The 14,406-nt window shown below is 39.5% G+C and overlaps 1 protein-coding gene and 1 long non-coding RNA gene across 6 annotated transcripts in view; one reads left to right on the top strand and one right to left on the bottom strand.

The window, feature by feature from the left end:
* The window catches only part of chd3 (chromodomain helicase DNA binding protein 3), a 57,234-nt gene that overhangs the window by 11,578 nt on the left and 31,250 nt on the right, over positions 1–14,406 (top strand). For all 4 annotated transcript variants that reach the window (XM_024287637.2, XM_024287635.2, XM_024287636.2 and 1 more), the window contains exons 9-29: positions 2,815–3,084; positions 3,161–3,364; positions 4,171–4,394; positions 4,474–4,605; positions 4,852–4,948; positions 5,099–5,290; positions 5,364–5,564; positions 5,643–5,780; positions 6,253–6,374; positions 6,457–6,630; positions 6,722–6,863; positions 7,746–7,877; positions 8,094–8,211; positions 9,499–9,623; positions 9,709–9,940; positions 10,018–10,202; positions 11,981–12,158; positions 12,229–12,315; positions 12,478–12,563; positions 12,961–13,094; positions 13,174–13,318. In XM_024287637.2, the coding sequence (XP_024143405.1) occupies positions 2,815–3,084; positions 3,161–3,364; positions 4,171–4,394; positions 4,474–4,605; positions 4,852–4,948; positions 5,099–5,290; positions 5,364–5,564; positions 5,643–5,780; positions 6,253–6,374; positions 6,457–6,630; positions 6,722–6,863; positions 7,746–7,877; positions 8,094–8,211; positions 9,499–9,623; positions 9,709–9,940; positions 10,018–10,202; positions 11,981–12,158; positions 12,229–12,315; positions 12,478–12,563; positions 12,961–13,094; positions 13,174–13,318 (3,318 nt within the window). The remainder of the gene's footprint in view (positions 1–2,814; positions 3,085–3,160; positions 3,365–4,170; positions 4,395–4,473; positions 4,606–4,851; positions 4,949–5,098; positions 5,291–5,363; positions 5,565–5,642; positions 5,781–6,252; positions 6,375–6,456; positions 6,631–6,721; positions 6,864–7,745; positions 7,878–8,093; positions 8,212–9,498; positions 9,624–9,708; positions 9,941–10,017; positions 10,203–11,980; positions 12,159–12,228; positions 12,316–12,477; positions 12,564–12,960; positions 13,095–13,173; positions 13,319–14,406) is intronic.
* The window catches only part of LOC112155759, a 13,309-nt gene continuing 8,992 nt past the window's right edge, over positions 10,090–14,406 (bottom strand). The window contains exons 2-3 of one of the 2 annotated variants that reach the window (XR_002920842.2): positions 12,342–12,603; positions 10,090–10,213 (exon numbers count right to left, since the gene is read on the bottom strand). This is a non-coding gene — a long non-coding RNA (uncharacterized LOC112155759). Of the gene's footprint in view, positions 10,214–12,341; positions 12,604–14,406 lie in introns of those variants that run through there. The other variant, XR_004949588.1, reaches the window with a different exon arrangement.

The following is a 14,406-nucleotide window of genomic DNA, read 5'->3' as shown; positions in this document are numbered from 1 at the left end:
TAATTAAACAAGTAGAAATGGTTTAAAGTCCATCCAATAAATGAAGGACTCTTGTATTAACAACTAGAAATTTAAATTCATAACTAACATTCAACTCCTTCAGTATCAATTTAGTCTGTTTTGGTATTTTTAACTGTTCGTTTTTGGGATTTTGTCGTTTTTTTTATGTCATCGATGTGGTTCATGTTTAATTACAGTTTAGGAATCTTGTGATGTAATGTTATTATTTCTTTTATGGTGACTAAAATCTGCTGTCACCTTAAATACACCATAAATTATTTGCCGTGTGTGGTTTTATGATTGCCATAAAACAGTGATGTCAAACTTAATCGCACCACGGGGCCAAAATCCAAAACACACCTAAGGTTGCAAGCCGAACGGGACAAAAATCACGGTCAGTACCAGTACCCTAAACCTGGTCTACATCTGGTACAACATCTGGTACAACAAAAAAATATATTGGTCCTGATACAGACCCCTGCGGGACTCCACTTGTTATTTCAAGCATTAGTAATGAAATGTTGCTTATGTCCAGATTTGGTCAAATCAACAACAATCACAATTACTTTAGCATTATACACAATGTTTTGATTGACAGTTGATCATTTTTGTTCATACACAACCTTTTTTTGGTTTTGATTACATACATGAGAATCTATACTTTTACTTAACACTGACTGAAATTAATGCTAAAAAATTTTGTCAAATCATTTATGAATTTTTGATTTTCTTTTTAACGTTTTAGCTAACTGTTTTAGTTATTTCTAAAATCCTTGAATATTTAGCTTTTTTGTTCAAAAGTATTGAAAAAAAATCTAATTGAATATACAGTCTTTTAATTATGGAAGAGGATTAGGGCCACTGAAAAAAAGCCCATGAAAAATTCTGACTTTAATCTCAGAATTCTGACATTTAAAGTCAGTGCCCCTAATCCTCTTCCGTAATTAGTGGCTGCCTGAATTAGGTGAATATATAAATATGAAAGAATAAAACAAAATAATGTCAAAAGAAATTAAAATGATTTAAAAACGTATTTTAGGTTAAAATCTGAAATCAATGCTAAATTAATTAAAGTTGTGGCAAAACATAAGTAAGCTAAAGAGCAAAAAGTTATTTTTTTAGGTGAACCATCAGCAGATGTTCCTTTCATGAACAAAAAAAACAAAAAGCAGTTTTGTGCTTTAGAAGTACAGATTTATGAGCCTGCGAACTGTGAAACTTGACACCTCTGCAGAGTATAGAGCGCCGTGCTACATGACAACTGATTTCCTGTTCGGTTACCACGAACGGGGAAAGTTTCCTTCTGCGGCGTCTCCTCAGCCTTATCTAATGTCAAGCACACTTTGCAAACAACAGCGGTTTCAAACAGACGCTGTAAAGGAGTCGAGCTGAGATCTAAAACCTTAAAGAATCAAACTTTACTTTATGTTATAATGAGATGGGATTTGTTTCACATCTTCACAGGTTTTTTGGCTTCATCAAACATGATATAAAACGAAGCTTTCTGATAAAATAGCAACCCAGGAGGTTAGATTTGATTATAGTTTGATACAAATAGATGCTACCTAAAGCAAGAAGACTCTTTAGCTTAAATCAACCTTAAAAAAAAGATCTGTTGAAACCTTTTTTCTGATCTTCTTGCCCAGCAGCTGCTCTGAAAACCTCCTCTCATCACTCACTTATCTCTGTAGTTAGTTTTACCCAGAAGGCTCAGAGGCTGTGCTGGCGTCCCTTCAGTTCCTGCGGTCTCTGTGCTTCACATCTTAGGGATTTCACTGCTGATCAAGTCCAGCCCTGGGGGCCGGATCCGGCCCTCCAGATCATTTTTTTTATTGTTGTTAATGACCCAATGTTATTTTATGCTTATTTTAACTTGTATAATTTTGACAAAATTTACTTTTATGGAAAGTAAAATATTGAAACTTACGTTGATTTATTCTGGAATAATATTCCTGCCTGCTTTTATTGAGAGTTATGATAAAAAATTACGGTTTTATAGTTTAAAAAATTAGCATTCTGCTCGCTTTTTGGACTGTTTTGGCATTTACTAACATTTTTTAGGATGTTTTGTAGTTTAGCTAATATTTCAGCTACATGCTAGCTGTTTTGGCTAATTTAGGCTTTTTTTATTTTTAGGCTAATTTGGAGTTAAGCTAATATTCCAACCACATGCTAGGTGTTTTGGCTGATTAAAGCTTTTTTTTTTTTTTAGATTTTTAGGCTAATTTGGAGTAAAGCTAATATTTTAGCCACATGCTAGCTGTTTTGGCTAATTTAGGCTTTTTAATGTTTTTTAGGCTGTTTTGGAGTAAAGCTAATATTTTAGCCACATGCTATCTTTTTTGGCTAATTGAGGCTTTTATTTAAGTTTTTAGGCTAATTAAGAGTTAAGTTAATATTTCAGCTACATGCTAGCTTTTTTGGCTAATTAAAGCTTTTCTTAAAAAAAAAATTCGGCTAATTTTGAGTTAAGCTAATATTTTAGCCACATACTAGGTGTTTTGGCTAATTTAGGCTTTTTAATGTTTTTTAGGCTGTTTTGGAGTTTAGCTAATATTTTAGCTGGCTATCAGCTATCTGCACTAGCATCTTAAGCAGTCAAATTCATCTTACAGCATTCACACTAGCATTATTGCAGGTAATGCTAAATGTGTAGTTCATGATTAAGCTAAAAAGTTACGGTTTTAAAGTTTTAAAACTAGTTTTAGAGTGTTCAATAAATGTTTATCCTGTTTGGCCTAAGGTGTGTTTTGGATTTTGGCCCCCGTGCAGTTAAGTTTGACACCTCTGCTCTAACACGTCTGCTTCCCCCAGGAGAAAGAGGGGATCCAGTGGGAGGCGAAAGATGAAGACTTCGAGGACTTTGAGGAGGACAGCGAGGACAGGGTGATATCGGAGGTCAGCAGCGGGGTGCCGGCCGGCGGGGACGACGAGGACGACGACCACATGGAGTTCTGTCGTGTGTGCAAAGACGGCGGCGAGCTGCTGTGCTGCGACACCTGCACCTCCTCGTACCACATCCACTGCCTGAACCCGCCGCTGCCGGAGATTCCCAACGGGGAGTGGCTGTGTCCGCGATGCCTGGTCAGTCTCTGTGTTTGTACCTACAAAACCGACGAGCTCCGCTTTGGTCTGACGTGGCGATTCTGCTGGGCTTCAGTCGCAGCCGATCAAAGGGCGCGTCCAGAAGATCCTACACTGGCGGTGGGGGGAACCGCCGTCTCCCATTCCCGTTCCACCTCCTCCCGACGCTCCGCCTGACGCTCCTCCGCCCCCGCCCATGAAGGGACGGGCCGAGAGGGAGTTTTTTGTCAAGCTGGTCGGGCAGTCGTATTGGCACTGCACGTGGATCACAGAGCTGCAGGTGAGAGCCAGCAGGAGGCGCCGAGATCATCTTCAACTCCTTAAAAAGGACAACATTATTATTTATGCAACAATGAACTGATGTCATTTTTATGACGCTTAAACACTGAATCTTTAACATACTGTAATTTTTTAGTTATTAACACAATTAACGTAATTCCAGTAGATTCTGAAGGAGAAAAGCGGCGGGAACAAAGAACATAAACACTGGAGCTCCATTGTTAAAGGGTTAAGCTATGTGCTTCAAGGAAACTGCAAGATTCCCTTGCACTTCCTTTAAGAAGTTGTCTACACTTCTCCTTAGGCGCAGTCAACCCAAAAAAGTACTAGACTAAACGTGAATATTATTTCTTTTTTTTTTTTGTTTCATGTCGACCGTCGGAGTCAGCAGCTCCCTGCTAAGGCCTATCTAACCAAAACTACCTAAAGAAACAAATAAACAAAGCCAGCAAACTAAGACTACCAAAGTCCAACCCCAAACTAAAAAAACAAAACCCAGCAGTGTAAGACTGCTGAGAACACATAGGGGAAAAAGAAAAAAAAAACATTTTTTTTTAAAGTATGATTACTTAATTATCATTTATATAATTTTGGATTAGTTAAATTTATAATGCACAATATTGGTTATTTTAAAAAATCACATTTTGAGAGGCCAAGAATGCAAATTCCAATGTCTTAAAGGCTAAAGTAAGACTCCTTCTAGGTTTTGATCAGTACAAAGATTGTTAAAGATTGCCGACCCCTGGTTTAGCCAAAACCCCCTGTGTGCCAACGAACACTTTTCAAATCCAGTTTCTCTCCTGTCAGCTGGAGATCTTCCACTCGGTGATGTACAGGAACTACCAGAGGAAAACCGACATGGACGAGCCGCCCAGCCTGGACTACGGCTCGGGCGGGGAGGAGGAGAACAGCGTGGGGAAGAATGAAAAGAGGAGGGCCAAAGACCCCCAGTTTGCCATCATGGAGGACAAATACTACAAATATGGGATCAAGCCTGAATGGATGATGATTCACCGGATCATCAACCACAGGTGATCTTTTCCCCGTCGCTTTGTAACTTAGAGGTTCTTCTCTTCTGCTGACCCTCTGCTGATCTTATCCTGCTAACAGCGTGGACAAGAAGGGGATTTATCACTACCTGGTCAAGTGGAGAGACCTGACGTACGACCAGTGCACCTGGGAGAGAGATGACATGACCATCCCTGACTTTGCAATCTACAAGGCAAGCTACTGGAGACACAGGTAGGACTGCCGTGTTCTGGAAGAGGTTTCTTTTATTCATAAATGTTTCAATATTATTATATTTGTTTATATATATATTTTTTTACTTTGACTTGTTTTGAACTCCGATATGTTGTGCAATTTGTGGGTCTTCCTGTCTTCAATTTTCCTGTCTGTTTCTTTTAAATAACGTTTTATTTTTGAATTCTTGACCAACTTTTAAAAGCTGGAGTCTCACCATTTCTGATGTCTGTTGGTGTTTTAAAGAGATGCAATCATGAAAGACGATCCAGACAAACCTAGAAAGATGAGGACCAAGAACGCCGACGAGGAGGAGGAGTCTCCTCCGTCTCCACTCACAGATGTGAGTTCTGTGCGTCAGTAAAATCCCAGCATTTGTATTGCAAAATAGTTTAAAGTTCTGCTCCATTTGAAAAGCTTTATTTGTTGCTGATGGTGAAGCTTCCAAACGGCCTTAGTGGGACAGTGATTGTCATTTTCTTTGGTGCTCCAGCCAACGATAAAGTACGACGAGCAGCCGGACTTTGTGACGGCTACAGGCGGGACGCTGCACATGTACCAGCTGGAGGGCCTCAACTGGCTCCGGTTCTCCTGGGCTCAGGGCACCGATACCATCCTGGCAGATGAGATGGGCCTGGGCAAAACCATTCAGACCATAGTCTTCCTCTATTCTCTGTTCAAAGAGGTACTTTTTCATTAGTTTTTTTTCCTGTTTTCGTCACAAGAAAACACACGCTGACACCATCTGGTCTCACCAGGGTCACACGAAGGGTCCCTTTCTGGTCAGCGCTCCTCTCTCCACCATCATCAATTGGGAGAGGGAGTTTGAGATGTGGGCGCCCGACTTCTATGTGGTGACGTACACGGGAGACAAGGACAGCCGAGCCATCATCCGGGAGAACGAGTTCTCCTTTGATGACACGGCAGTGAAAGGAGGAAAGAAGGCCTTCAAACTGAGGGTACAGACGCTTAACAGCTGGCTCCATACAAGAGAATTAAACCAACATTCACTTCATTGCTCATTTCTCTTTGTGTAGAGAGAGGCTCCAATCAAATTCCACGTGCTGCTCACCTCCTACGAGCTGGTGACCATCGACCAGACCGCACTAAAGTCCATAGATTGGGCCTGTCTGGTGGTGGATGAGGCACATCGCCTGAAAAATAACCAATCAAAGGTACTGGTGACGTTTTTTATGTCTAATACTGATGTTACAGCAAAAAATGTTTTTTATTTGTCATTTCTCAAAAGCTAACATGGAATCATGGTTCTTTGTTGATTATAATAAATGAAAGCAGTGCAAATATGATGCAAAATTTGCATCAGACCATGGGATTTTATTCTGAAAATCTACCACATGATTCTGTTTCCCTCTTTATGTTTTGCTTCTGCTGTTCTTCTGTGAAGATACATATTTTTTGTGGGTTTTTTTCTACTACTGGAGAGATCATTAGGAAAAAGTGGGACAGTGAAAAAAAATTAAATATCTGAACAACAAAAACTGGGAATTGTTCAAACTTAAACTTGTTTTTATTCTTTATGCACAAGGGTCCTGTTATTTTAGGAAAACATATACTCAGGAACTGCGTGTGACAAAAAGTATGCTTTTTGATATAAACCTGCCTTTTGTTTCTATTTTTTTTAATCAGTTTTTCAGGCGTTTAAATGACTACAAGATTGACTACAAGCTGCTGTTGACCGGCACTCCACTGCAGAACAACCTGGAGGAGCTGTTCCACTTACTGAACTTCCTCACGCCCAACCGCTTTAAGTACGTCCTCCAAAAAGGAACACATATTTAACTTTATTTGCTGTTTTAAGATAAATGTTGCAAAAACCTTTCTCCTCCGCAGTAATCTGGAGGGCTTTCTGGAAGAGTTTGCTGACATCTCCAAAGAGGACCAGATCAAAAAGCTCCACGATCTGCTGGGGCCTCACATGCTGCGAAGGCTGAAGGCCGACGTCTTCAAAAACATGCCCGCCAAGACCGAGCTGATCGTCCGAGTGGAGCTGAGCCCCATGCAGAAGTAGGACACGAACACGCACAACTTCAATTCAAGATTTTTCTCAACTCCTCATTCTGTAATCGTTCACTATATTTATTTATTTTTAACCCAGGAAGTACTACAAGCTGATTCTGACCAAGAACTTTGAGGCTTTGAACTCCAAAGGTGGAGGAAACCAGGTCTCCCTGCTCAACATCATGATGGATCTGAAGAAGTGCTGCAACCACCCCTACCTCTTCCCCGTCGCCTCCATGGTGAGAGATCAGTGATTCAGGAAGAAAAAAAACACCATAAAAGTACAAATCCTGGTTTATAAAAAATATCTGAGGATCAACTTTGATCTGCTTTGACTTATTCAGGAATTTAGCTCAACAGTGTCACCTTGTGGTAAAATCTAAAACCCCAGGATTAGCTTTTGAACTGCAGATGGTACATTATGATGGAAAGTATATATTGTTTTGTGTTAAAAAAACAATGACAGAAACTTAAGATGACATTTTGTTTATTGTCACTTTATTTTTTTAATGTTTTTCTTTGATATTCAACTCCGATCGTCTTATGATCTTTTTTCAAATTGTTCCCAGGGATCTTTTAATTTTGTTTATGCCATTTTTAGCCAAAATTTAAAAGAAAAAACAGTGTTTTCTCAGACATTGTTTCTGCAGAGTGGCAGGAGTTCATTAGACAAATCTCTAAGTTGTGGATGGGATCCTTGGCATGGAGCAACTCCGCCTCCTGTTCCCTTCGCCTTGCTGAGAGCTTGGAGTAGAAAGCTTTTGGCCCACACAGTCTATTTTCTGCATCACAAAGAGTGTTTTTTTCAAACACTATTTTTTTGTCTGCTCCTGATTCACACCGATTTGAATAAAACGATACTCTTTTGAGCTAAATTTTCTTCATATATGTCCCCAATCATCTGAAAAATCCCATGAGAACATGTTAAAAACACCAAAAACAGCATTTTCATGGGTCGGGGTCTTTAAAAAATCAGCATGTATGCAGATATGATTCACCACTGATGCATCCTTTTTATTACCAGTTTGTATTCTTTTGCAATCAATTTTGATCGTGCTAATCTGAACTTAATCAGACGCTGTTGCGTCTCAGTGGTTGCTGATCATCTTGTTTTTATGCAGGAAGCCCAGAAAACACCCAGCGGTGCTTATGAGGGGTCGGCGCTCACCAAGGCCTCAGGAAAACTGACGCTGCTGCAGAAGATGCTGAGGAAACTGAAAGAGCAGGGTCACAGAGTGCTGGTCTTCTCACAGGTACTCCCTGACGGACTGATTTGACACCTTTAATTAATACTGGAGATGTCCGAGTAACCTAAATAACATGTTATCTGATGTACGGAATTCTTTGACCTCTACGGTACATGAGTGTACGCTACGATACTTCATCAATGTAAAGTGTTGCATATCATCGCACAGAAGAAGGCTTTAAAAAAACAACCCTTGATGTTTCTGTGTTGCATCTGCATTCAGATGACCAAAATGTTGGACCTTCTTGAGGACTTTTTGGACTATGAGGGTTACAAGTATGAGAGAATCGACGGCGGGATCACAGGAGCACTGAGACAAGAGGCCATCGACCGCTTCAACGGTAATCCTTCAACACCAACACCATCCCGGAACGCATGATAACAAACAGAAAAGTTGGGGTTCCGTCCGGGATAAAAAAATAAGCTGCATCCACTGCTGTTTGGTTGATTAAGAAAATGACCTACCGACCTTTACAGGCAAAACCTTTCAGTGTTTTGATAAATCTAAAACTCGTGGACTGAACCAAGTTTGCCTCCTGGTGGAGGGATTTCAGGTTATCACATCAGGACAACATTCAAATAAAGAAATGTCCCAAATCAAAAGAAAAACTAGAAAAGTTGCATTACCTGCGATAATTCTAGCGTGATGCTTTTTGGTGAAAGTAGTTGCTGAACATGCTGAAGCTTTTTGCTGAAAATTGTGACACAATTTACTTTAATTGCTGAAGAGATTTGCTGCAAATGCAAAAGCTATTTGAAAAACGTTAAATTTAATATTAATATAAAATAAAATAAATAAATACATAATTTGCTAAAAGAAAAAGGGCTGAAGTTAAACTAAATTTCTGAAAAGGTTGTAGTAAAACAGCTTAAAAATCCCTTTAAAAAAATCCTTCAAATTTTGCAAAAAAAATATTTAGTGTTTTGGTTAAATATCAGATAAACTCCAAATTAACAAAAAAAAAAAAACCTGCCAAATTAGCCTTAAAAGCTAGCTTGATGCTTAAATATTAGCTAGACACTAAAATAGCCTAAAATTCCTCAGTAACCTAAATTAGGCAAAAACCGTAGCCTGTTCCTAAAATAGACGTTAAACTCCAAATCAGCCTAAGACTCTAATGGATAACATATTAGCCAAAAAAAGTTGCTAAAATATTAGTTAAACTCCAAAAACCTCATTAGATGCAAAGTTACCCAAATGAACTAGCATAATGCCATTATAACAGCTCAATCCCAATTTTTTTTAAATTACTATAAAATATTTAAACATAGCTCATGAAAATATTTAAAGGCTAATCTACTTAAAAACTTTACATTTGAAGACTTTCTCATTCATTTCCTATTTCGCCCAGTATTTCAAAAACTCTAAAGTTTATGAATACCAAAAACATAAGCAGGAATGTCCTGAATGAGCTGATAGTTTTGATACCAAGATTGCTGAAATCGTTAAAAGTCTGATTGAGTTTTTATGTGCCAAAAACCATACGGGAAGGAGCCGGAGAGCAAGGAATCTAGAGGTTGACCTTTAAACTTTGGGTTTTGTAAACACCACAACAGAACTTTTTATAACAGAAGACGTCTCCTTCAATTTAGCATCTTTACCATCAGATCTTTCTTTCTGCTTCCAGCTCCTGGAGCTTGTCAGTTTTGTTTCCTGCTCTCCACCAGAGCGGGAGGTCTCGGCATCAATTTGGCCACAGCAGACACCGTCGTCATCTTCGACTCAGACTGGAACCCGCACAACGACATTCAGGTGCTGTCCCGTTTGTTTCTGTCTAAAAATTGGAACCTCTGGGTGAGTTGTTGCATCAGAGGTGAAACGGTTCCTCTGCTTCCAGGCTTTCAGCCGGGCTCACCGCATCGGACAGGCCAACAAGGTGATGATCTACAGGTTCGTGACACGAGCCAGCGTGGAGGAACGCATTACCCAGGTGGCCAAGAGGAAGATGATGCTGACCCACCTGGTGGTGAGGCCGGGTTTGGGTTCCAAAGCAGGCTCCATGACCAAGCAGGAGCTGGACGACATCCTCAAGTTTGGGACTGAGGAGCTCTTTAAGGACGAGGGAGAAGGTGAGGAAGTTTTTACATCCTGGATTTGAAAAAAACTTTATTTAAACCAACACTGATGTTGAGTCCGTCGTTGGCAGGGATGAAGAACAACGCAGGAGATAAAGTGGAGGACGAAGGGAACGTCATCCACTACGACAGCACCGCCATCGAGAGGCTGCTGGACCGCAGTCAAGACGCCACCGACGACACGGACGTGCAGAACATGAACGAGTACCTGAGCTCCTTCAAAGTGGCTCAGTACATGGTCCGGGAGGAGGACAAGGTGAGCCGCCGCTGCGCCGTCGACACAGACAAAAACACAAACTTATTCATGTGGTTTTGGGCTCAAAACATTTCAAACTTGAAGATGATAATTTAACCTCTTTTTAAATGTAGAAAATAAACATAATGTAGCTAAAATCAAACACTTCTTTCCTCCACTGTTTTTATTTCCCCTACTTTGATTATTCAATTTTAATTGTTTTGTTTTTTGCTAGTTTGGATGTCTATAAAACATAAAGTGGTTGAGCTATTATAAGACTGTGGTGTGTAACCTCTGAAATTACTTATAGAGAACCAGGAAAAATCTGTTTTAATGTATTATTATTATCATCAAACTTAAATTTGAATTTTCTTTCAAAGTAAATATTTGTGTTTTTTCAGGCAAAATTATATATATATATTTTGTAAGAATTTGCTGTTTTATTTAGTGAAGTTTCCACTTTTTGTTAAGTTCTATTCAATAGTTTATGTGAAAACTGTTTTTCACAACAAAAATATATTAGTTTACTATGAGTAATTAATAAATATATACATATTGTAATTGTTTTGTTCTGAATGGTGCAGTGAGATTGTAAACTTTAGTTTAATGTTGAAACCAAATCATTATTTTTCTTAACAACGCTCAGGCCTCAAAATGAAGGATAACAAAGATAAATGTACTTCAACTGTTTGGACTGTAGAGTTTCAGCTCAGAGAAATGAAGAATAATCTATAAATGAAGCAAAGAGCCTCCAATGGATCCACTTATTCTCAGTTCCATCCAGCGTGGGGTCATTCTTACCTCACTTCAGTGACATCTAGTGGTGAGAAAGGAGACAGCAGCACAAAAGTCCTGATATTTGATTAATGATCAAAGCAAAAAACTTTATTTAAATAGTTTAGTATAAAGAATAATAATAAATAGTAAAGTTAGGTTTTATTTTCTGATTTTGTACAAATCCCCTCAAAGCATAAAGCTGGTAAAATTAGTTTAATTTAAGTTTAAATCCAGATTGTTTCTGTGATTATGAATTGTAAAGGTTAGAATTAGAAGCTAAGTTTCTGCACAGCATTTTTTCAGATTATTTCTTTTAAAAAGTTCCCCTCAGCTTTATCAAGGAGACGCATTCATACATAGATTATCCAAAAAATATACAAGAAAAAATGGTATATACAATAATTAATTGAATAAAAGGGAAAAAAGGTACAAAAACTCAAATACTGAGTAACAGTTCAATTCCCTTCTTTAAAAATGATTCAGTTTTATATGTTTTAATCATAAATAATTTTGTTACTTCTGTTATTCTTAGATAACATCCGTTTATCTTCAGAACCACTGAATCCCTATTGGGGTCACAGGGTTGCTGGAGCCTAACCTATTTATTCTTGGACAGGTTTCCGGTCATTTGGAAGGCCCAAAGAAAAAAAAAACAATTTGTGATCAGTTCAACACACAAAGGAAATTTTCCTACAAAACGTTTAATATGTGAACAGAATTGAAGAATAAACATTTTCTCTTGACCTGAACTTTTTGCAATTTTTTCAAAATTAAACAGTGAAGATTTCAATAGAAAACATGAGCAATTTATGCAATTCATACACAATCTAAGTGTTTAATTGGGAATCATTTAGGATTTTAATGTTTTAACTGTAATTTTCCCTTATTTAGTTTAATTTTTTTATTTTTTTGTTGCTACACGACTGAAAATGGATCAAAGCTTTGAAACATGAAATATCGGTTTATCTCTGTGACGATCCTGGAACTTTTCTGCGTTCGTTTCCATGTCGTTTGCGGTCCAGATCGAGGAGATCGAGCGGGAGATCATCAAACAGGAGGAGAACGTGGATCCGGACTACTGGGAGAAGCTGCTGCGGCATCACTACGAACAGCAGCAGGAGGACCTGGCCAGCAAGCTGGGGAAAGGCAAGAGGAACCGCAAACCCGTCAACTACAACGACGCCGCGCAAGAAGATCAAGGTAGAGCTCAAAAGAGCTACATCTTCCTGTTCTGTTTATGAATAAATCAGGCGGGATTCTCTTCATTCAGAGTGGCATGCTGACATCTCAGACAACCAGTCCGAGTATTCGATCGGCTCCGAGGAGGAGGATGAAGACTTTGACGATCGGCCAGAAGGTAAAAGGAGATGAAGATAAACTCACAGTTTCCAGGCAGAACTGCTGCCAAAAACAACAGAGAAAAGAGTTGAAGCTTTCCAGACGGTTTTTTCATCTGAAGAGAGACGCTGTTGTCTTGCTGCGAAGCTGCATCCTCTCTGGGTTCTGTTTCCACGCTCAGGTCGACGGCAGTCTCGCCGCCAGCTGAGGAACGACAAGGACAAGCCTCTCCCGCCTCTCCTGGCCAGAGTCGGGGGCAACCTCGAGGTCGGTCCATTCCTGGAACCGCTTTCCTTTCATTTATCTGCTTTGATTTCAAAACAAACACAAAGAAAAACAATTAAAAAAAAAACAAAACGTAGAAACCCTCCAAGCTCATTAATCACCCTGATAATGTGGCTATAATAGCTGCACTGTTCTCTCTAGGATCCAGTTTGTTTATGTTAGCATTACTCAGCATTTCAATAAATTCAGAAATGACCTTGGAAGGTTTGAAACATACACAAAAGCTTCAAAAACCCTCTGTTTTCTTTAAGATGTAGCTGGATGATAGGAAGAATAATAATCTGCTGCTATACATCAACGGCTGGAACTGTTTTCCTGCTCGGGGGCCAGTTTTTTTCCTCACAGGATGATGTATAGTTTGCTTTATTTCTGCTGACAGGTTCTGGGCTTTAACACACGCCAGCGCAAGGCCTTCCTGAACGCCGTGATGCGCTGGGGAATGCCCTCCCAGGACGCCTTCTCCTCACAGTGGCTCGTCCGCGACCTCAAGGGCAAAACCGAAAAGGAGTTCAAGTGAGCATCGAAAGGGCGAAACCGGCTGTGCAGCAGCGTTCCTCCTGATGACTTTTCTTATTCTTCTGTCCTCCATCAGAGCGTACGTGTCTCTGTTCATGAGGCACTTGTGCGAGCCGGTCGCTGACGGGGCAGAAACCTTCGCCGACGGCGTCCCCAGGGAGGGGCTGTGCCGCCAGCCCGTCCTCACCCGCATCGGCGTCATGTCGCTTGTCAAGAAAAAGGTCAGAACAAAGTCTGTGTCTTCTCTCATCTGTGTGGTGCTTCAGCGTTCGAGATGGAGTTTACATTTATAGTTTCAAAATATTTGACATTTATGAATTATTTTGTTCATCTTAAGTGATTTTTTTTTTTTTGTCATTGTGTTGCATGAATAACTTTGTGTCAGTTCTTGTGGACGGACGGCTCACATTAGACTGTTACAGACAGGAAGCCACAGATGGGTCAGACACAACTATATGAAGCTAAAGCGGGGAGAGGTCAATCACAAGTTTCAGTGACGTAGTTCAGGCATGGGTCAGGGCAGGCGGCAGATGAACAGGCGGAGCAGAAACAGGTGGCTGGGAGAGTCAAAACTCCGGAGATGACTCCCACCGGTGACCAGAGGGGGAGACAGAGCTCTGACTCCTGACAAGAGCAGGGGGGGCGGGTATGGAAGTTTACTCTGTTCCATCAGATTCAGAGTCATGGTTAGACAAAACAAAAGCGATTTTCTTCTTCCATCGAATTTCTGGTCCATCAAAATGTTGAGTGTCGAAATTAAAAACACTGAAATATATTTACAATAGAAGATAATATTTTGGAGCATAAAATGTTGCTGTTTAAAAATCAAGTGTTCAAAAAACATTCAGAAAAAAATGTAATGCTTTAAAACTTCAGAAATAAAATTAAAATAGTTTCATAAATTCAGAAAGAAAATTTAATGGTTTAAAAAATTCAGAATTGATGGAACAGAATAACTTCTATAACTTTTTGACTCGTGGGCCACAAATTCTAAAGTTTGACAGAAGGGCCGGAACAGAAGCCGGCAGTACTTTGGTAATCCACCCCATGAGAGAATCTAAATTTGTGATGCATTTAAGTGATACTAGAATGCTGGGTCAACACAGTTTTCTTATCAGCCACTTTTGAATTTTGATTATGAATATGTAGTAAAAACTTGACATTTTTCCCTTTTTGTAAACAGATATCTTCCGATAATTGAGATGTCAAAAAGTGTCTAAATACAAGTTTTTTTTAAAACATTTGTGCTTTTTAAAAAGTTTTCCAGAAGTCCCTCTCGTTGAGATAGCAGACAGAGTCGATCAGCGGT

This window comes from Oryzias melastigma, linkage group LG18, assembly GCF_002922805.2.
Source record: "Oryzias melastigma strain HK-1 linkage group LG18, ASM292280v2, whole genome shotgun sequence".
Lineage (NCBI taxonomy): Eukaryota > Metazoa > Chordata > Actinopteri > Beloniformes > Adrianichthyidae > Oryzias > Oryzias melastigma.
This window is presented reverse-complemented; position numbering and strand designations above follow the sequence as displayed.